A 22,333-nucleotide genomic window follows, 5' to 3' on the forward strand; every position below is an offset into this window, starting at 1 on the left:
ACTGCTAGGCAAATTGATGGGTGGTACCCAGAGAAGTAATATTTATTGATCTAAACTTGGTGGTGACCAATGTATCGGAGCCATCAGCCTTGGGCTTTAAAATAACTGTGAATAATCATAATAGAAAATTAAATCACAACACAGAACAATCATGAATAAGGCAACATAAACAAATTTTAAAATGTTAAACTAAGTATGGCGATACCATACAGCCTAGGATACGAACAGATCACCTCCCAAACCTCGTGTGATGCAAACAAACAAAGCTGCTGTGGAGGGTGCTGACTGTGTTAAGTAAGTAGTTAGAAATGTGGCTGTAAATCCAAGCAGCCATGCCAAGAGTGAGGGCAAAAACAGAGAATATAGATGTAAGCCATTTATATAATAGCAGCAATTCAATAAAAGTCAAACAAAAAATAACAGAAGCAAACGTCAGTTCTTTGAAAAGACTAATGTAATCGGTGACTTCCTAATAAGACTGATCAAAAAGGAGAGAAAATGTAACATTCTCATTTCAAAAATGAGAAAAGCACACCACTATAGATTCTCCAAAAACCAAAGCAACCCCCCCCCCCCACTCTCACTGCCATCAAAAGGCTTTCAGCTCCTAACAATCCCATAGGAGAGAGAAGAGCCACCCTTGTGGGCTTGCAAGACTGGAACTCTTCACAGCAGTAGAAAGCTTCACTTCTCTCCCTTTGTAGATCCTGCAGACATTAAATAATCCTGAGTATATTGGAAACAACCTTTACTAAGAAATTTAAATCTTCATATTAAATGAATACATTTCTAGGGGGGAAAATCAATTTACCTGAATCACTTCAAGAAGAAACAGAAAATCTGAGTAGGTTTAGACTTGTTTCATAAATTGAGTCTGTCAATAAGAAGCATCCTACACATTGAGTCTGTAAATAAGAGCCATCCTAAAAATATAATTTTAAGCTTCATCAATTAATTCTTTTAACATTAAAAAATAAATAACACTTGTCTTAAACAAATACTTCTGGAGTGTTGGTGCATGGACCACTACACTGAAACCAAAAAAGAAGAAATAAAAGAAACAAAATAAGATCTAATTAAATGCAACGACATAAATCGATGGAATGATAGACTGTTTTGTAAATGGGAAGTCTCAGTATTATAAATATATCACGTTTCTCTAAATTGATCTACATATTCAATGCAAGCTTGTTTTGGGCCCTTTTAATGAAAACTGACATGCTGATTCTAAATGGAAATGAAAAATGCCAAGAAAAGACAAGGCTATTCTGTAAAAGAACAAAATTTCAAGACTTATATCAGGCCATTGAAAAGCTTATGGTAATGTTGGCAATGTCATATTAGCATAAGAATGGACAGACAGAATAAAATTCACCCATTCCTATATGGTAACTTGGTTTTATAACTAAGGTGAACATTCTGTGCAGTGGAAAAAATGACTTTTTAGTAAATGGCGCTAGGTCCATAGTCATATGGGGTGGGTGGAGGTGGGGAGTCTTGCTCTGACTTCACACTATACATGAAAATTACTACCATATCCTATGATATGAAATATGAAAGGCAAAACATAAGGAACTTAGGACATATCTAGAATACACATGAATGCAGACAAAGATTTCTTAAATATTAGTCACATACAAAAAACAGATTGCTATAAGGGACTATACTGAAATTCAGCATTTCTGTTTATCAAAGGGCAACAAGGGAAAAAGAGGACTCCATTGAGAAATGGTTAAAGACTTAAATGGAAACTTTAAAACAAAATAGATGTTCAAATGGCCAGGATATAAAAGATACTCAGCCCCCTGAGCCATGAAGGCAGGTAAAACCAATAGGAATCACTATGTGAGATCCATAGAGACTATCAGATTTGCTAGCATTAATCAGTGCTAGGGACTTTGTGGGCTACTTGGAAATCATTTACACTGGCCTATTAAACGGAGAGAGGCAGTGAGGGGTTAAAGCTGACGAGTAGACAAGAACAGAGCAGTAAGACTGTCACTCACTGACTCAGCCACAATATGGGAATGTGTCTCCCAAGGAAACTGGTATTGTATGCTGAAACTGACCGCCTACGTAGCCAGAAATTCCAATCATTGATTTTCTTAAGAAATGTCCATATTTATGAACCCAAAAGCAGGTACAAGAATGCTATAGCAGAACTAGTCCGGAGAGATCAAACTAGGCACGGTCCAAAATGTCCACAGTAAAATGATGATTTATTCATACAACGTAACACTATACAATATGAATTAATGAGCAACTGCTACGCTGAACAAAATGGACGAGTCTCACAAACAACACTGAGTCAAAGGGCTCAGACCCAACAGAGTATGTAATGTAGGAGGTCACTCACGTGCATTTCAGAAGCAAAGAAAGCCAGTCTGTGGTGTTGGAAGGTTGGATGGCGGTTGCTTTCTGGGGAGGAGTGCTGGGGGAGGTGCCCAGGCCTTCTAATGTGCTCGTCATGCTCTTAGCATGTATGTTCACTTTGTGAAAATTCACTGAACTGCCCACCCAAGTTTTGTATCTCTCTCAATATGTATGCCAGACAAAACGAAATGTTCTTTGATTTTTGTTTGAAGTTCTCAAAAAAATGCATGTGCCAGGGATTCTCATAAGCAGCCAGTTCTTGTCTACTCCCATGAGAAACATCATGGCCCAGTGAGTCCTTACCTGCCACTACCAGAAACTCAGATTAAAATGAGGATGGAGGCGACACTCTGTATTTAACATCAGGTGTGGCAGAGAGGTCACCTACCAACCGTGGACTGGAGGTTCATCTTTACCCTTCTTCTTGTCCTTCGCTCATGCCCCACTCAACTCCTGCCCTCCACTCTGCCTCCAGATGCAGGAGATCCTCATCAGTCTAGTGTCTCCTTGTCCCAACAATGTGAGCTAATTCAGCCTGAAGATTGACACTCTTACCTTGCATGCTCAACCTTCCTGATCATGTAAACAAGACGGCTCACTCAAGCTGTGCTCTGACCACCTACATGGTCCAGTTCTCTCATTGTTTTCCTGGACTTATGATGACCTGGAAACTAGTCCAAACAAAAGACCCTGGATTTCTGTTATGTGATACTTGAGCAGAATACCAGTATGAATGAGTATTCAGAGAATCTGCTGGTAGACAGTCATTCTGGAGATTAACTTGGACAAGTGGCTCTAGTACAATCTTTGACCCATTTTGGGTCGTCCCCAATGCCCAAAGAAATGGGAACCCGGAAAGAGGTCTTGGATTTCTACTTACATGAAGCCAGGACATGTTTCTGTGGTAATTTTCCTCTGTGCCGGCATTACTCATTCCCTCTGGCTCAATGCTGGGCTCACTGGCGCTCCAGGGACTCCCTTCTTCAAGAGAAAAATACCAAGAAAGGGTTCACTCTTCAGCCTCCCTGGAAGGCATGCTGGTAAGGTATGGCTGTCCATGCTTTTGAATCCCAGGGCAGACTATCAATGGCCCAATGGGCATGGCTTTGACTTTATTGGAGGATATTAAAAGGAGCTGTTCCTTTTATCACCAGCTGAACTGGCAATTACAAAAACATTTCTGACCTCTGTTTCGGTAGCTTCTGCTCTGAGACATGGGAGCAGAGCAAAAAACAGAGTCCAGCCCTTGAATTGCTTTGATGAGCAGGTTCTTGGTGGAGTGTGACCAAGTCCATTACGGACCGACCAGACCTTGCTGGTGCAGTGAAATAGAAAGACCAACCCACCTGCAGTGGCCACACAGCTTGCTGCTGCTACCTCCACTGTGGCTCTGACTAGTGCTACCATGCCACCCGCTTTGAACACCTTGCTTTGCTGTGAGAACTGTACCTCAGAATAACCACAGGGCTTTGGAAACAGTAGTGTCCAAGCCTTGTGTCTAGATTCCTCTCTGGGGGTGTAGGGGGAAGGGGAAGTAGGAGGGAGACAGTTCTCATATATGACAAACCTTTGCCCTCAAATCCAAAAGCCTTGATGGGCCTCTTTCTCTCACTAAACATTGTTTCTAGGATGGCTACTTTTGATTCACTTGGTCAGTTTAGTTAAATTGATTAGTTCAAATAATTAATTGACGTCACCCCCACCCCCACCCCCTTAAACAGTCTTGTAGCTCTACAGTGCTCACAGAGGCAGTCACAAGGTTTTCTCGGTTCTCTCCTTAAACAAAGAAGTGACTCTCCAGTAAGGCATACATCAGTTATTTTCAAAGGCAACGGTGGATGGGTGTAACAACATTTTCTATTGTAAACTGCCTTTGATCAGCTATACTCAATTCTATTTCAGCAGACTCGATTGATAATTTCTCTACGTCTACTGACTGGCTTTTAGGGACTCACAGGAGAACTGTCTCTGTTGCCTCTCACATAGGGATGGGCTGGCAAAGACAGTGGGCTTTCCCTTTTCCCTAGCATTGCTCTCTAGGCAGCTGGTCCCTTCTAACTGCAGGGTCTTGCCTCCTCCTGGCCTACATAGTGGCCAAGGGGCTGACACCATTTGGGATTTGGAATTTCTGTGGATTTGGCTGTGTTGATCCACATCTTCCTGTAAAACTTTTGAACCAGATGTTGGACCAACATCGGGATTCCAAAACCACTGTGCTTGTCATTCAAATATGTTGTGCCACCCCAAGGTACATTAGCATTATCAGCTGTACCGGGTAGCTTCTTAAATGCATACACATAGGCTTATGCCTCAACTTACTGAACTGGAACCTGCATTTTTACAAGACTCCAAGGTCACCTGCATGCACACCAAGGTCACAGCGACCTTGGTCTCTCTGGTGGCTGGTCTACTGTGAATGAATTGTCTAGCCTAAGGCTTTGCCCTGCACCTGCTTATTATGCACCAGGAGGTTGCTGTCAGTTGTTTCAGGACTTGGGCCCTGTCTTCCTACCCCCCACGTCCCTGCACAGCCCACTCCTCTCTGTTACCTAGGTCAGTGACAGTGTCCCTGCTCTGGCACAGCTGCAGATCCTCAGCCTCAGACTCTGAATCCTGCCGTGATAACTTGCTGCTCTTTAAGCTGCCGACTCGGCGAATGCTGGACAAGGAACCCCCCTTCTTCACCTGGAAACTGCGGGTTCCTTTAATCTGGAGCAGGCGGGAACCTCCTATCCTGATCTTCCTGCTGGGAACTGTATTGAAAGAATAAAATAGGGCTTCCCCCTTTAGGTTTCCCCACCCAATGTTAGATCCAAGTTCTCCCCAACTTGTCCCTGATCACCCTCCTCTCTGTTGGCCTGGGGGAGCAGCATGTCTGGACAGGGAGCTTCTCCCCCAGCCCCCGCTTCTGTCTACTTCGCTAGGCAGGCAGGAGGCTGGGTCCACCAGGAAGGGCTGGTGCAGCGTCTTTCTTGGACACACAGCTCATCGGTGCTGGGAGCAACCCACTCTCTCTCTGGCCCAGGGTTCACAAGCATGAGTGTGCTCTTGCAGCAGCACTAGCTAGGACTGCTAGTGCATTTACACAACCTTGTTGCTTTATTCAGTAGAACCGGAGACCACTGTTTGCTTTTCTTTTCTTTTGAGTTGGGAGTCACCGAATTCTGTGAGCTGCCATGGAAACCCCTTCATTTTGGAATACCTCATTAAGAAATAAAAACAACATATGTGTCACTCTCCAACAGTCAGGAGGGGTGGGTTCCATTCGGGCTCCTCAGCAAAGGCATGCAAGGCTCTGTGTTCATTCACTGGGAGCCAGGTTGGGTGAGCATGAGTGTGAAATGGCTCCATTTTCAATCCCCTAGGGATGCCAAGGCTTGCTCCTCTGTCAACACTCTGGGTGGGATGTGAGTCCAAATGTATGGGCACCCCTGAGCCAACCTTAACGTCTACGTGGACCAAGAAGAACATGCATTATTCAGCTTTCAGTGTTCTGGAAGAAACAGTTAACAGTGAGGAAAATAAAGAATAAAAAGCAACGTTTCAACTAGAAACCAATTTTTTAAATTAAAAAAATATCCTTCCTAAAGTCAGGCACACCTTTTCCCCTCCGCCCCCGACCCTTCTTTTAAAATTTGATGTTGTCACCCACCGTTTTTATAAAGCTAAGATAATAAATGTCTTCAGACCCGAAAGTTCGTGATCATGAAGGGGCCATGTTTGTAAGGGATCATTTTCAAAATGTGAACAAAATGTCTTACGGATTATTGATAGCATAGTTGTTAGTATTCATAAAAGTCCCTATCTGGAAGACTACATTTTGACGTTAAATTTCTCCTTCATGCATGTGTTAATGTAAGATTGTCATCAAACTTGCATAGCTTTTAGAAAAAGTTCATTAAATGTATACTTGTAGTGACATTGGGAGGTGCCCAGCATGATTCCTGATGAGTAGCGTGAAGTGCTTACTCTGAAAGACAAACATGATCACCACCTCGCTGGGAAAGGCTTGATGGCATTTCCTGGACACACCTGGAGAGGATTCTAGGCTAGCTGACTCATACAGAACGACTAACCCATGAGGCTCTATGTTTATTACATCACAATTACATCACCAAGCTGACTCAGCTGTATTTTTCAATATTACTTAGGCTTAATTGAGATAAAGGGATCTACTTGAAATATGTATGATAGAGGATGTGATAATCATTTTTAAAATTATTCCAGTAGTCCGATTGGATCAGGGAATCGAGGGAAAACCCGAGAGTTACCAGCATTCTGACAAGGACCCATTTTAGCATTATTGTGTTATGTCCCACCTTCGAGTCCACACATGCAAGCAGATAACCCCAAATCAGTGTAATCTGAAAGAAATATCATTTTGAGAACTTTTTCTACCATTAACAATAATTGAAAGCAAATTAGAGTTCAGAATTTGGCATTCATTGTGAAAAAGGGCCACGGCAGGTAGAATTTAGATTTGGTTTTGTACAGTGGAACCCCAGTATTCGAGCATATCAGTACTTGACATGCATAGTTGTATTTCGACCCGAAATGTCAAGGTAATTTTGCATTGGAGCTCAAACAAAACATCAGAATGCGACCTGACGCACATGACTTTTGTCAACAAGAGCAGTTCGTGTTTCGGTCACTCGGCCTTAGTTGGCATTGTTAGTACTTGTTATTTAAATCTATTGTGCTGTGTTCCAAGTGCTTGGCTATAATTTTCTTAGTTTTTGTGGCTTTTGTTCCTTTTTAGACAAAAAAATATGGGTTCTAAGAAAGGGCTTTTTAAAAAAAAGAATTATCATGATTAGGAACTGGTTCACCGTATTATTGATATTGTTGATGATACTTTATTAAACCCTTTTAGAAAACAGTTAAGGAAACACTAACAGCAGATTACTTTAGTTAGTTTTCTTTTTAATTTTTTTTTTAGAGAAATCCAGTCAGGTCCCAGAGAAAAAAGGCACAGAAGGGGAAAAATACCTCCTGAAACAGCAGCTCCCCATTGATTTTTGTGGAAGGGGGTTCTCCTTCCAAACAATGACTCTCTCGCCATCCCTCCTCTCCACATCCATGTCTACAGATCCAGATCCTCATCAATCTCAAGGTATGGGCCATATTGGAGTTGTTAAAAACTTTTAAAATGTTGTGTTTCTTATTTAAATATTATTTAACTCTGAACTTATTTACTTTGAAATTCCTGTGTAATGATTTGTATAAAAAGGCAAGGTAAGGGTGAAAACTTGGTGGCCGAGAACGGATTAATCCATTTTCAATGATTTCTTATGGGAAAAATTGATTCAGAGCTCGACTACAATGCATGTCAATGCTCCTTCCGGAACGGATCAGCGTCAAGGTCTGGGGTTCTACTGTATATAAACACATGAGTGGAGATTGTACAGCACAGTATTTCAGCTTCTTACCTCCAGGCCAGTGTGAATGAGTGTGGAGGTGAACCAAATTCATCTACATTGGATGAAACAGCCTTCCCCCTACTTCTCATCCCATATTGCAGCCATTAGCAAATGCTGCTGACTCCACACTTAAAATCTAGTAAGTAAGGGCTCTAATTTTCACAGTTGTCCCTTCTTCTCTGGACTAATGTAACACTCTCATGGCATCCCACCACCAACTCCCACAGCTTATCTTCAAAATACCTGTATCACGAATACATGCCTCACTCTCTTATTAAAACCTGCCCCAAACTCTCCAATGCACTTAACATGAAACTACATTTACAACCATGTCTCCTTCGTCCTTACTGGCCTCTGTCTGGTTGCTTCCAGCTCACGCGTAACCACGCGTGTGTCAGAGTAGAGTTGTGCTACAGAGGGGTCTTTACCCCTCTTTACCCCTCTTGGGTCTTTACCCAAGGCAGCTCTGGGTGAATTTGAACTGTCAACCTTCCCTCTAGCCGTTGAGTGCTTTCACGGTTCGAGCCCCCTAGGGATGGGTCATGTCTGTTGTGATTGTGAGGTGCTGTGGAGTCCATGTCAATACGGAGCTCTCCCTTCGGCAGAGGGGAAGTATAGGGTTCTCCAGGCTGTGATCAGCAGGTCTTTCTCGGGCAGAGTCACTGGGTAGGTTTGAACTAACAACCTTTCTGTTAGCAGACAAGTGCTTAATTGTGGCACGATCGTTAGAACTTATTTGTTTGTTGTCTTATTAACTTTCTGTTGACTGTTCCCCCAGTGATTCTGTTGCACCAGTGTTGGTTTCTTGGAGTTCTTCTAGGGCAGTGGTTCTCAACCTGTGGGTTGTGACCCCTTTGGGGGTTGAATGACCCTTTCACAGGGGTTGTCCAATTCATAACAGTAGCAAATTGCAGTGATGATGTAGCAATGAAAATAATTTTATGGTTGGGGTGTCACCACAACACGAGGAACTGTATGAAAGGGTCGCAGCATTAGGAAGGTTGAGCGCAGTAAGATTGTTCCTGCATCTGAACTCTCCACTTTCTCCTGATTCTCTGTAGAAGACTATTCCTTCACCCCTTGACATGACTGGTTCTCTCATATCGCAAAGTTTTCTGCTCAGTGTCACCTATGAGCAAGTCCCTGCTGTTCCAAGTCACCATGGTTTTTCTGAGTCTAAGTTCTTTTCCCTTCTCCGCTTTTGCCTAAAAGTCTGCCATTTTGTGTTTTTTTACTATGATGTTACTATTAGTTGATATAATATAAATGAATACATATATATGAAAATTTCCCTCCCTATGTCATATTTTAGGCACTTTTAACAGTGCCTGGTCACAGTAAGTGCTCAAAAGATTGTTGCTGAAAGATCAGACTGCTCTTGGTGCCTGCATTTTGGAATACTTGTCTTAGTTTGCATTTCAACTATGGGTAAAATTACTTGATAGACTCTACTTGGGTGAGTTTAGCTTGACATTTTTCAGTTCTAATGATCATTTTAGGTTAATTTTCCTTGATAAAATTGAAGCATTCTAAGTTTGTTTATTTCAAGAATTGACATTTTTAGCATTTATGAAAACAGATGGTATGAGGAGTTAGTAATGCCACTTCTGCTCTTTTTGGGTTGCCATTTGCTTGATGTATTTATGATAAAATGAACTCTAAGCCAAAAAAGACAAAAAGGACATTTCAAGATGTCTTAAAGTACAATGTTCTTTCTTACAGGATAATGTCTATTTGCATACAAGGAAATCCAATCAATACAACTATTATCCAAATTTATGCACCAACCACTAAAGCTAGTGATAAAGAAATTGAAGAATTTTGTGAACTTATTCAGTCTGGAACTGATCAAATGTTTAATCAAGGTCATCGATAATTATTGGTGATTGGAAAGCTGGAAATAAAGAGGAAGGAACAGCAGTTGGAAAATATGGTCATGGTAATAGAAATGAAGTTGGAGATTACAAGCTAGACATTTGCAAGACCAATGGATTGTCCACAGCGAACACCTTTCACCAACAACACTCAGGTCAATATAGAAGTACACTTCTTCAGATGGAACACACAGAAATCAAATGGACTATATCTGTGGGAAGAGAAGATGGAAAAGCTCAATGTCAGCAGCTAAAACCAGGCCAGGGACCATTTTGAACAGACCTTCAAATACTCATAGGCAAGTTCAGGTTGAAGTTGAAGAAAATTGAACCAAGTCCATGGGAGCCAAAATATGACCTTGAGTAGCTGTAACTCACTGCCCTTGAGTCAATGCTGGCCCCCTGTACATTTCCTGGACTGCAACTGTTTACAGGAACAGAAAGCCCAGAGTTTCTCCCTCAGAGATGCTGGTGGTTTTGAACTGCCAGCCATGTTGATCACAGCCCAGCTCATAGTCACGGCACCACATAGGCTCCATCCTGAATGTAGAGAACATCTCTCAAGATTTACTGACTGGGCACTAATAACAGAAGACCGGATAGGTTGTAAGATAACATCAAGAACATAATACACAAAGAAAGCAAAAGGTCCTTAAAATGATAGGAAAGAAAAGATTAAAGTGGATGTCAGAAGAGACTCTGTAAACTTGCTTTTTTTTACTCGTAGAGTAACTGAGGCTCATGGAAGAAAGGATGAAATCCAAGAGCTGAACAGAGAGTTTCAAAAGGCAGCTTGAGAGGAGACAGTAAAATATTATTATGAAATGCGCAAAGACCTAGAGTTAGTACACAAAGGACGACACACTCAGCATATCTGAACCTGAAAGTACTCAGGAAAAATTCATCCCTCGAGTAAAGATTCCATGGGCAAAATATTCAATGATGCAGAAACTTCAAAAGAAGATGGAAAGAATATACAATTACTGAACCAAAAGAACCAGTTGACATTCAACTATTTCAACAGGTAGTATGTGAGCAAGAACAACAGTACTGAAGGAAGAAGTCCTAATTGCACTGAAAGCATGAGCCAAAAGGGTCCAGGAGCTGATGGAATACCAATTGAAATGTTTCAACAAGCTACTGAAGCACTGGAAGCACTCACTTGTCTACAGCAGGAAATTTGGAAGACAACTACTTGGCCAAATGGTTGGAAGAGATCCACATTTGTACCCATTTCAAAGAAAAGTGACTCAACAGAGTGCATCAATTATCGAACTATAACATTAATAGTGTAAGTGAAATTTTGCTAAAACTCATCCCGCAATGGTTGCAGCAGTACACTGATTGGGAGTTGCCAGAGGCTCAGAACAGATTCAGAAGAATATGTGGAACAAGGTATATCATTTTTGATGTCAGGTGGATCTTAGTTGAAAGCAGAGAACACCAGAAAGATGTTTACTTGTTTTATTGATTACGAAAGCATTTGACTGTGTAGATAATGACAAAATATGGATAGCCTTGCAAAGAGTGAGAATTCCAGAACACTGCATTCTGCCAAATGGAACTTGCAAAGGATCAGGAGGAAGTTGTGGGCGTAGCTAGAGCAAGGGAATACTGCATGGTTTAAAGTCAGCAAAGGTATGTGTCAGAGTTGTAGCTTCTCATCATATTTATGAAACGCTAACTTGAGCAGAATTAGAGAAGCTCGATTATATGAGAAAGAATGCATCATCTGGATTGAGGAAGACATTAATAACCTGTGATATGCAGAATATACAACCTTGTTTGCTGATAGTGAGTAGAAATTGAAGCACTTGCTGATGAAGATCAAGAATTGTAGCCTTGAGTATGTATTATAACTCAATGTAAAGGAAATCAAAATTCTCACAACTAAACCAAAAGGTAATATCATGATCAATGGTGAAAAGATTGAAGTTGTCTAGGATTATGTCTTGCTTGGATTCACAGTCAATGCTCACAGAAGGGGAAGTCAAGAGATCAAACTAAGCATTTCATTAGGTAAATCTGCTGCACAAGACCCCTCTGATGTATTAAAAAGCAAAAATATTACTTTGAGGACTAAAGTGTGCCTGACCCAAAGTCATGGTAATTTCAATTGCCTCAAATTCATGTGAAATTTGGACATTGAATAAGGAAGATTGAAGAAACATTGATGCATTGAACTATGGTGTTTGCAAAACTTATTAAAGGTACCACAGACTGTCAAAAGAACAAACAGATCTACCTTGGAAGAACTAAAGCCAGTTGATCAAGGGCAATGTGACTGAGAGGAATTCGTGAAACCCAAATGAAGGCTGAATATGATAGTGGGACAAGAGGAAAGTAAAAGGAAATAGAAGAAAGAACTAGGAGGCAAAGGGCATTTATAGAGGTCTAAATACAGGCATGTACATATGTACATATGTAAATACATTTACATATGTAAATATTTTACATATTTATATATGAAGATGGGGAAATAGATCTATGTATATATATTTATAGGTTTAGTATTAAGGAAGCAGATGGACATTGGGCCTCTACTCAAGTATTCCCTCACCACAAGAACACTTTGTTCCAATAATCCAGTCCTCTGAGATGCTTACCTTCCTGACACAATTGCTGAAGACAAAGTGGGTGCATAAGCAAATGTGGTGAAGAAAGCTGATGGTGCTCAGCTATCAAAAGATATAGCATGTGGGGTCTTAAATGCTTGAAGATAAATAAGTGGACATCTAGCTGAGAAGCAACAAAGCCCACATGACAGAAGCACACCAGCCTGTGTGATCATGCGGTGTTGATGGGCTCAGGTATCAGGCATCAAAGACCCAGAACAAAAATCATAATGTGAATGAGGGGGAGAGTGTGGAGTGGCGACCCAAGTCCAGCTGTAGGCAATTGGACATCCTCTTACAGTAGGGTTGTAGGGAGAAGATGAGCCAGTCAGGGTGCAGTACAGCACTGATGAAACACAAAGCTTTCCTCTGGTTCTTTAATGCTTCCTCTCCTCACTATCATGACCTTAATTCTGCCTTGCTAATCTGGCTAGACCAGAGCATGTACACGGGTGCAGATGGGAGCTGGAAACAAAGGGGATACAGGACAGATGAACTCCTCAGGACCAGTATTGATAATGGCCATACCAGGATGGTAAGGGGAAGGTGGGGGGAAAAGGGGGGAACCAATCACAATGACCTACCTATAACCTACTCCCAGGGGGATGAACAGACAAAGGGGTAAAGGGAGACATTGGACAGTGCAAGAAATGAAAAAAGTATATAAATTACCAAGGATTCATAGGGAGGGAGGGGAGAGATGGGAAAAAACGAGGAGCTGATACAAAGGGCTCAAACAGAAATAAACTGCTTTGAAAATGATGATGGCAACAAATGTACAAATGTGCTTGCCACAATGGATGCATGTATGGATTGTGATAAGAGTTGTAATAGCCCCAATAAAATTATTAAAAAAAAGAAAGAAAGAACTAAAGCCAGGATGCTCCTTAAAGGCAAAGATGGTGAGACTTTGTTTCCCATACTTTGTACACGTTGTCAGGAGGGACCAGTTCCTGGGGAAGGATATCATGCTGGACACAGTGGACTGGCAGTGAAAAAGAGGAAGGCAGTCGACAAGCTGGATTGACATCTAGGTTGCAACATGGGCTTAAGTGTAAGAAGACTTTTTAAAATTAGAATTTTCAATTTTAAAAATTATTTCTTAGCGAGCTCTCACAGAGCTCCTTTGAAGATTCCATTGTTCAATCACATCATATAAGAACAACGGTGAGGCTGGCACAGGGCTGGACAAGATCTAGTTCTATTGTACGTAGGGTCACCATGAGTTGGAACCCACTCGATGACCCCCAAGAGCAACAGCAACAACGTCTCCCATAAGAGTGGATGCCGAAATCTTAGCCGATGTCCTCCAACACCAACTCAAAATAGAGAATACATCATGACCAAGAGGAATTCATACCAGTACGCAAGCATGGCTCAATATTAGAAAAGCAATCAATGCAATTCACCTGAAAAATGAAATAAAGAAAAAGAACCACATCATCATGTCAAGTGATGCAGAAAAGGCATTGGGCAACATTTAACACCTATTCGAGCTAAAAACATAGTGAAATAGGTATAAATGGTAATTTCATCAACATAATTAAAGGCACATACATGAGACTAAAGATCAACATTAATATTACAAGTTCTAGCTACAGCAATAAGGCAAGAACAGGAAGTGAAAAATATCCAAATTGGCAAAGAAGACTAAAGCTATCTCTGTTTAAGGTCCTGCCCATTATTTAACAGAGACATTCATCTACTCTGGGCCAGATACCAATTAGACTTGGAAATACTTATATTCTCATTCTCTCTCTTTCTCTCCCTCTCCCTCTCCTTCCCTCCCTCCTTAATATTAAGGCTATGTTTCACTTCATTAGTACTGCTAGACCTACTTATGTTCATGTGTATAATTAAGATCATTCAATGCTGGAATGCCAGGATGGATGATCCTTCAGAAACAGCAATGAGAGTAATGATTCCCTGAGGGTGCGGGAAGACAGGGGGCAGGGGCAAGGAGGTGAAGGGGAGTTTATAGCAATGATGACTGTATAGTCCCACTTGAGGGGAGCGGGTAACAGAATTGTAGGTAAATGGGTATATTGGATGGGGTAAGCTATGGCTAACTATATATATATAATATAGATAATAATATATAACAATAACAAGGGATCCTGGGGGGAAGGGTGGGGGAGGGAGAGGTTAAAGGGGAGATGATATCAAAGAGTTCATGAAGAAAGAAAATATTTTGAAATTGAGTATAGTAGCAATTATACAATTATGCTTGATCTATTTGAATTATGGAATGTTATGATATTGTAGTAGTGCCCAATAAAATGATGGATAAAAAAGCTATCTCTGTGTATAGTTGATATGGTCCTATATGAGTACATAATAAAATAACTGGATGAATGGCTTCTGGGGGTATGGCAGGGGAGATTGGAGGCAAATAGGAGCTAATCACAGAGTACAAGAACTGCTTAAAAACAAACAAACAAATAAAATGCTGGTGACTCCACAAGAGAACAACTGTCACTACTAGAGAGATTCAACAAAGTGGAAGGGTGCAAGATCCCCAATCACCAGACAGATTTCTTCTCTACACTCACAGACAACCCTGGAAAGGAATTCAGGAAATTGACACCATTTACAATGACCATACAAAAGATGCTATTGTTATTGTTATTGCTGTTGTTAAGTGCCTTTGGGTCGGTTCTGACCCAAAGAGACCCTGTGCATTACGGAATGAAACACTGCCCTGTCCCGTACCGTCTTCACAACCATACTTTGGAATAAATCTAATGAGGACACAAAAACCTATCAAAGAAAACTGTAAAATGCTACTACAAAAAAACCCAAAGTCGGCCTTTATAAATGAAAGAATATACCATGTTAATAGATAGTAAGACTTAACATTGTGAAAATGTCAATAGTCCTCAGAAGGCTCTCTGAAATGCGGTCCCGAAACAGATGTCATCAGTTTTAAAACAGATAAAAAAGCAACAACCCTATCATCAACTTTCTATGGAAAGAAAAGAGGCCTTGGATAAGCAAAGCACTCCCAGGGGAGAACACAGCAGGAGGTCTCACACACCCCAATCTCACACTACCCTCAAACATGGCGGGGGGGGGGGGGGGAGGGGGGAAGGGGGGGGAAACAGCCTGATAATGCTACAATGGCAGAGACCTAGCCCAGTGGAAGAGAACTGAGGGTGCAGAAGTTAATCAATTCACTGATGGTATGGTCAGCTTACTTTTTACAAGGGCTGCGATACGTTACATGGTGAAAGATTAGTCTCTTGAACAACTAATGCTGGCAAAATTCAATGGCTATTTGCAGAAAATGAAACAGGAGTCATATACAATCTAAGAACAAACTCATGAAACACCAAAGATCTCAATGGAAACTCTAAAAGTATAAAGGTCATCAACATAAGATAGGGGCAAACTGAGCAGCCCTCATGTGAAGATTTCAAAAGGTTTATGAAAAAATGGAATCAAAGGATAATGACATTTTGGAAGCCCTCTCATAATACATACACAAGTAAATACTAATAAATACACTACACGATTAGACATTGTAATAATATATAACAACTGATTCACTATGACAATAAAACAGTACATAATAAATATACTATCATACACTAAATTAACACACAAAAATATGCAAAAAGCAGTTGACAAACCTGACAATCAGACTTGTGAAAAATAAAACATTAATGTGCATCAAAGTCTTCATTCACCAAGGGAGTGTAAAGAGAAGCTACAGATCAGGGCAAATGTTTGACAAAGACATCTTAAACAAGGGGTTTTTCTCTAATATATAGAGGAAGCTTCAACACCCTGACAACAAATGAACAAAAAAAATCACACACACCCCAAGAAAACCCCACCCAAACCAACCAACCAAACAAACATTCAAGTGGCCAAAAACCACATTAAGAAGGTCTCATGATCCTGAGAGCTATCAGTCAATGAGAAAGCATCTCACTGCAGCATTAATAGCAAAGTTCAAAAACCCAGAAAACAACAAAGGCTGGTAAATGTGTGGAGAGACTGGAGCCCTCAGGTACTCCAAATGGGATGTTCAGGGGTACAAATACTGTGGGTAGGCTATGGTGCTTCATCAAAAAGTTGGAAATAATCCCAGAAAACAGGAGCCTTGTCAGGAAAAGGTCAATGCACACCCAGGTTCAATGCAGCATTATTCACAATAGCACCCATCCATGAGTGAGTGAATGGACACACAAACTGTTCACACACACACAATGGAATACCATGCAACGCTGCAGAGCAGTAATGACTCCGCCGGACACTTCATAGCACGGATGGACCCAGAGGACACTGTGCTATTGAAATGAGGCAGTCACAGAAAGACAAATAGTGTATGAGACTTTTAAAACATCAAGACAAGGTTTCCACACAGAAATAATCATTCTCTGGGAAGCTTACCAGAGGGGGGTGGGGCAAGAAGGGTAAGTCACTAACTAGAGCAGCGGTCTCAACCTTCCTAATGCCCGGTCCTTTAATACAGGTCCTCACGTGGTGACCTCCCAAACATAAAATTATTTCGTCGCTACTTTATAACTGTAATTTTACTACTGTTATGAATCGGGTGACCCCTGTGAAAGGTCCTTCGACCCCCTAAAGGGGTCATGACTGTCCAAAGGGGTCATGACCCACAGGTCGAGAACCCCTGAACTAGGGCTACACGTATGTTAACTTGGATAAAAGGGAAGGATATACACAGTAAGGTGGCGGTTAGAACAAAGTAATCAAGGTCAAGGGGGACACTGGAAGAACATAAGAATTACAGTCAATAAAGGCGAACACACAGTCCTGTAATACTACTACTGCTAATCTATCCATGGCCACAAAGACACTAAGCCTGTTGAAAGGTGCACGGGACTATATCTGAGAATACATAGGTTTGACAGAGGATGCTCCTACATGTGGATTTATATGTGCTGCAAAGATCTCCATGAATATACTGGAGCCTATTGGTGACAAAGTTCATAAATAAATTTCATAGCCATAATCCATCTCCTTAAGGAAATGAGTCACTGATCCTGAGTGCTCTTGCATAGATTCTCGGGGGCACACTAAGGTCAAGTGGCATAAGAAACACAGTCCACAAAACCAGTGTTCTACATCCTATTTTGGTGAATAGTGGCCAGGGCCTTAACGACTGCAAGCAGCCAGGTAAGGCACAACTGTCGATTGCCCCCCTTCTGTGACAAAGAGCGAAGAAAACCAAAGCAAGGAAACAAACCGTTCAAGGGACTCATCAACCACACAAATTCTAATCTCCACCAGGAAACGCGAAGAACTAGAAGGTGCCTTTGTACCACGCCTGCTGACTGCTCTGATGCACATCAGGAGAGGCGCTCCTGGCTAGAGTAGCAGAGAATTCTCAAATGCAGGAAATGATCAGGGCTGCTGGTTGGGCAGGACTGCTGGAACTTCTGGGACGGTCGCCTCTAGCAATCCTCCAGGCCTGCAGAGAACTCCTTCCTCTGTGTCTTAAGTTTCTGCTAAACAATAGACAGAACTCTAAAGCGAACAGTAACACCCAGGAGGTTTGCAATCATTAGAACAAGACTCCTAGGAGATCAAAAGGGCAGCATTTGCCCAAGGATGTCGCTCACGGAATTGGAAGGAAGAGGGAAGAAGGAAGAAGGAAATAGTAGTAACCCAGGGAGGGAGGGTGGGAGGAGGATGCTGCTACACTGTGGGGAATGCAGCCAACAGCACCAAACGGGTCTGTGAATCGTTGCATGGGAACCCAGTTTGTTCTGTTATCACAATGAAAATATATACACACAGGTGGTAACATATTTAATAACACTTTGATAATGTAAATTAACAGTCCCTATGATCTCCACTTTCACATTGTCTTTTTCCCCCACATTGTCTTTAATAACTGATGTCAGCTGCCAAATGAATGAAGGCCTATTTGAAGGAATGTTGGAATTTGAAGGAATGTTGGAATTTGAAGGAATGTTGGAATTTGAAGGAATGTTGGAATTTGAAGGAATGTTGGAATTGGAAGGAATGTTGGAATTGGAAGGAATGTTGGAATTGGAAGGAATGTTGGAATTTGAAGGAATGTTGGAATTTGAAGGAATGTTGGAATTTGAAGGAATGTTGGAATTTGAAGGAATGTTGGAATTTGAAGGAATGTTGGAATTGGAAGGAATGTTGGAATTGGAAGGAATGTTGGAATTTGAAGGAATGTTGGAATTTGAAGGAATGTTGGAATTTGAAGGAATGTTGGAATTTGAAGGAATGTTGGACTTTGAAGGAATGTTGGAATTTGAAGGAATGTTGGAATTTGAAGGAATGTTGGAATTTGAAGGAATGTTGGAATTTGAAGGAATGTTGGAATTTGAAGGAATGTTGGACTTTGAAGGAATGTTGGAATTTGAAGGAATGTTGGAATTTGAAGGAATGTTGGAATTTGAAGGAATGTTGGAATTTGAAGGAATGTTGGAATTTGAAGGAATGTTGGAATTTTCTAGAAGATCCTTGCCACCTCAATAGAGGATATCTCAGGTACTTTTTCATCTTATTTATAATTTTAAATATCTGCTCATCATTTAATGAACTATTTTCATATGTTAGCATATTCATTTGTAAGGATATGCTAAGAAAATATAAGAAATGTAAGAAAATACCAACTTCTGTTTGTTTGAACATTAATAATACTTTTTATAACTGGTACTCAAAAACTTTGTTACCTTTAAAATTAATTTAATTTGTAAAGATGGTGTCAAATTTATTCTGCTCAAGGTTAACTGTGTCAGTATGAGAAAAATTTCTTTCAATTATTTAAAAAAATCCCTAGGGTACTAATTTTGAAAGGGGTGAAGAAAAGAATTTTATAAATCTCAATCCCATTTGGGTTTTAAGAGATGGACGTTTTTTAAAGGCTTGAAGGTAAACAAGCAGCCATCTAGCTCAGAAGCAACAAAGCCCACATGGAAGCAGCACACCAACCTATGCGATCATGAGGTGTCGAAGAGATCTGGTATCAGGCATCATCAGAACAAAAAATCTTATCATAGTGAATGAGCAGGGAGTCTGGGGTGGAGACCCAAAGCCCATTTGTAGGCCACTTGACATCCCCTAACAGATAGATGGGTCTCGGGGAGGAGACAAGCCAGTCAGGGTGTGATGTAGCAATGATGAAAAATACAACTTTCTTCTAGTTTCTAAATGCTTCCTCTTCCCCCACCCCCACTGTCATGATCCCAATTCTATCTTGCAAGTCTGGCTAGACCAGAGGATGGACACTGGTACAGATAGGAACCAGAAACACAGGGAATCCAGGGCCGAAGATCTCTTCAGGACCAGTGGTGTGAGTGGCGATACTGGGAGGGTGGACAGAGGGTAGGGTAGAGAGGGGGAACCGATTACAAGGATCTACATGTGGCCTCCTCCCTGGGGGATGGACAACAGAAAAGTGGGTGAAGGGAGACGTTGAACAGGGCAAGATATGACAAAATAACAATTTATAAATTATCAAGGGTTCATGAGGGAGGGGAGAGCAGAGCAGGAGGGGAAAAATGAGGAGCTGATGCCAGGGGCTTATGTGGAGAGCAAATGTTTTGAGAATGATGAGGGCAATGAATGTACAAATGTGCTTTACACAATTGATGTATGTATGGATTGTAATGAGTTGTATGAGCTCCTAATAAAATGATTTTTAAAAATGAGAGATGGAAATTTCTCATCACATACCGTTATAAAAGCTGGGTAAATACTCAGCTGCTAATGGGAAGAAGGTTGGCAGTTCAAATCCTCTAACCCCTGCTGTGGAGCAAGACTTGGCAGTCTACTTCTCTAAAGACTCACAGCCTAGGAAACCCTACACGGCAAATGGATCCTGTCCGATGGGGCATCTATGAATCGAAATGGACTCCCCACGAGGTTTTTTTTTAATTCACATGTTTAAAATGTCATCATAATAATCCTACTTTGACATATTAAAAGATCTCAAGTATTTATTCATTCTTTACAATATATTAAATATTCTGTTTTCTGTCTACAGGATCATCCTTTCTAAGGATCATTCAGTAAGTTATCTGAGTCATTACACTAAAAAATACTAGAATGTATTTAGGATTTTCTGTGGGGTTCTAATCTATATGCTGATGATTTAAAAAATTACTAAAATTAAAATTATTTATTGTGCACCACCTACTATATATTAGATGGCTACTGTTTACTTACATTACCTCACTTAAAATTTTCAACATCCTAATACAGGACATGCTATTAACCCAACTGTATAAAAGTTATATCTGAGAAGCTATGAGATTTATATGAGGCCACAGAGAATGATCAGTTTCACCCATTTTATTTTTAAGTTGCACATTTTTCCTTCACATTTTTACATACCTGAAATTGGGATCTGTCTTATAACTGATGGCAGCTTAGGATCATTAGGGCCCAGTAGTAGTTGACACATTTGTCATTGTCTGTGCCTGTGTGAGCAGCTACAGAATCAAAACCGTAACGTGCAGAATGGAGCTACAGTCTTGAACTCCTAGGAACCCAATGGTAGTGGTCTGGGGCAGAAGGTGACCTTGTCAGATGCTTGAAGGAAAATTCCTCGAGCAGGGATTGACATGGGCTAGGTTCACACAATTTACAAGGTGGCTTACTTAACTAGCACATAGAGCTCTCTGTCTTTTATAGAGACTCTTAAGAAATAGGCTATCCCAAGCATTCTGCTGGCAGAGGGCAATACTGTACAGAAAGACAGACATTCACAACTCTGAGTTTACACGTGATCAGGGGAAGCTGAACTCTGAACTGAAAATGCTTCAGAAAAACCTCACCCGTGAATTTCATTTGTGCTTTCCTCCCTCCCACTTTTTGGTTTAACAAGAATGGCATTAGGCAGAATGAAAGAAAACCCACAAAATACCACCCCCCACAAAACAAATCTACTTTCAATTAAGTCTGAAAGCCCCTTTTCCATAGAGCAAAACACACACTAAGTGAAAGTGTGAAAGTGGAACTTCTTGTTGGTACAGCAAACAGCTCATTCATCATGTAGGGCGTAAGCGCCGATGGGCTATGAAGAGATTTTGAGCTTTCTGACTGTGGGCGTCACGCTACAACCTGGCTGGCTGACCTACCTCATTAAGACGACATAAATAGTATTGTATGGAGGCTACTCTTTTTTAGGACTTGCTTGGGGCACACAGTTCAGCATGTAGACACCACACCGAATGTCCTATGAGACACATGGAAACGTGACAAATCATTGACTTTCCATACCTTTCTTCTCCTCAGCCCCGGTATCTGATTTGAGGGTGTGGCTGCTGCTGTGGAGCGAATCTTTGGAGTCTTCATTTTCATCCAGGACCCCAGCAAAACTGATCTTCCGCTCATATCTGTGCCGATCCAACTCCGGGTCCAGCCGAAGTCTGCAGCTCTCCAGATCCTGAAATGGCAGCAGGGATCCAGGAAGGGGAGGATACTGGCATCTATCTCCCCAGCACTGCTCTCTCGATGCGAACCTCCTCAACTTTCCGATGATAAACAATTAAGCCAGCTTTCTTCAGTGTCCATGTTTGACCATGGAAAGCTGTTCTTGAACAATAATGAATACTTGCTCTAGTCATGGTCATTCCCTTTTCCTCAACCGCTTCATTTTCCAAAGAGCACGGGCCTTGTACCAGATGCAGAACGGGCTTCAAGAGAAAACAAACCTCCAGGGGGCTCCAGAAACAACGGTAAAAGGAAGCTCATGCTTAGGAAACCATAGGAGGGGGGCCAGAGGCTCACAACATGCCTACTCCTGCTCTGAGACGCGGATAGAGCTCCTTTACTATCTTCCGATGAATGAAATGATTCCATGTGCTGAAGTAAGCCTCAGAGAGGGCCATTGTTTAGCGGTGATGGTCTACAAAGCCCCAAACTGAAGAGCAGAGCTCTCTTGTGAATAGGAATTTGCTCATGCTAAAGAGCTTATTTATTAATTAATAATCTAAGAAGCACTTTTGGTGAACCTAAAAATTGGAAAATAAGCAAAATGCTGATTTTTTCCCCATTTCAATAATTTTTCTAGTGATCACAAACTAGTTCTCGG

General features: G+C 41.2%; 1 protein-coding gene across 3 annotated transcripts in view; it reads right to left on the reverse strand.

Annotated features, from left to right (window-relative positions):
• The window catches only part of UNC80 (unc-80 subunit of NALCN channel complex), a 249,347-nt gene that overhangs the window by 100,130 nt on the left and 126,884 nt on the right, over positions 1–22,333 (reverse strand). For 2 of the 3 annotated variants that reach the window (XM_075529392.1, XM_075529391.1), the window contains exons 26-27: positions 21,520–21,685; positions 3,254–3,354 (exon numbers count right to left, since the gene is read on the reverse strand). In XM_075529392.1, the coding sequence (XP_075385507.1) occupies positions 3,254–3,354; positions 21,520–21,685 (267 nt within the window). Of the gene's footprint in view, positions 1–3,253; positions 3,355–4,922; positions 5,127–21,519; positions 21,686–22,333 lie in introns of all 3 variants that reach the window. The other variant, XM_075529390.1, reaches the window with a different exon arrangement.

The sequence above is a fragment of the Tenrec ecaudatus genome, chromosome 13, assembly GCF_050624435.1.
Source record: "Tenrec ecaudatus isolate mTenEca1 chromosome 13, mTenEca1.hap1, whole genome shotgun sequence".
Classification (NCBI taxonomy): domain Eukaryota; kingdom Metazoa; phylum Chordata; class Mammalia; order Afrosoricida; family Tenrecidae; genus Tenrec; species Tenrec ecaudatus.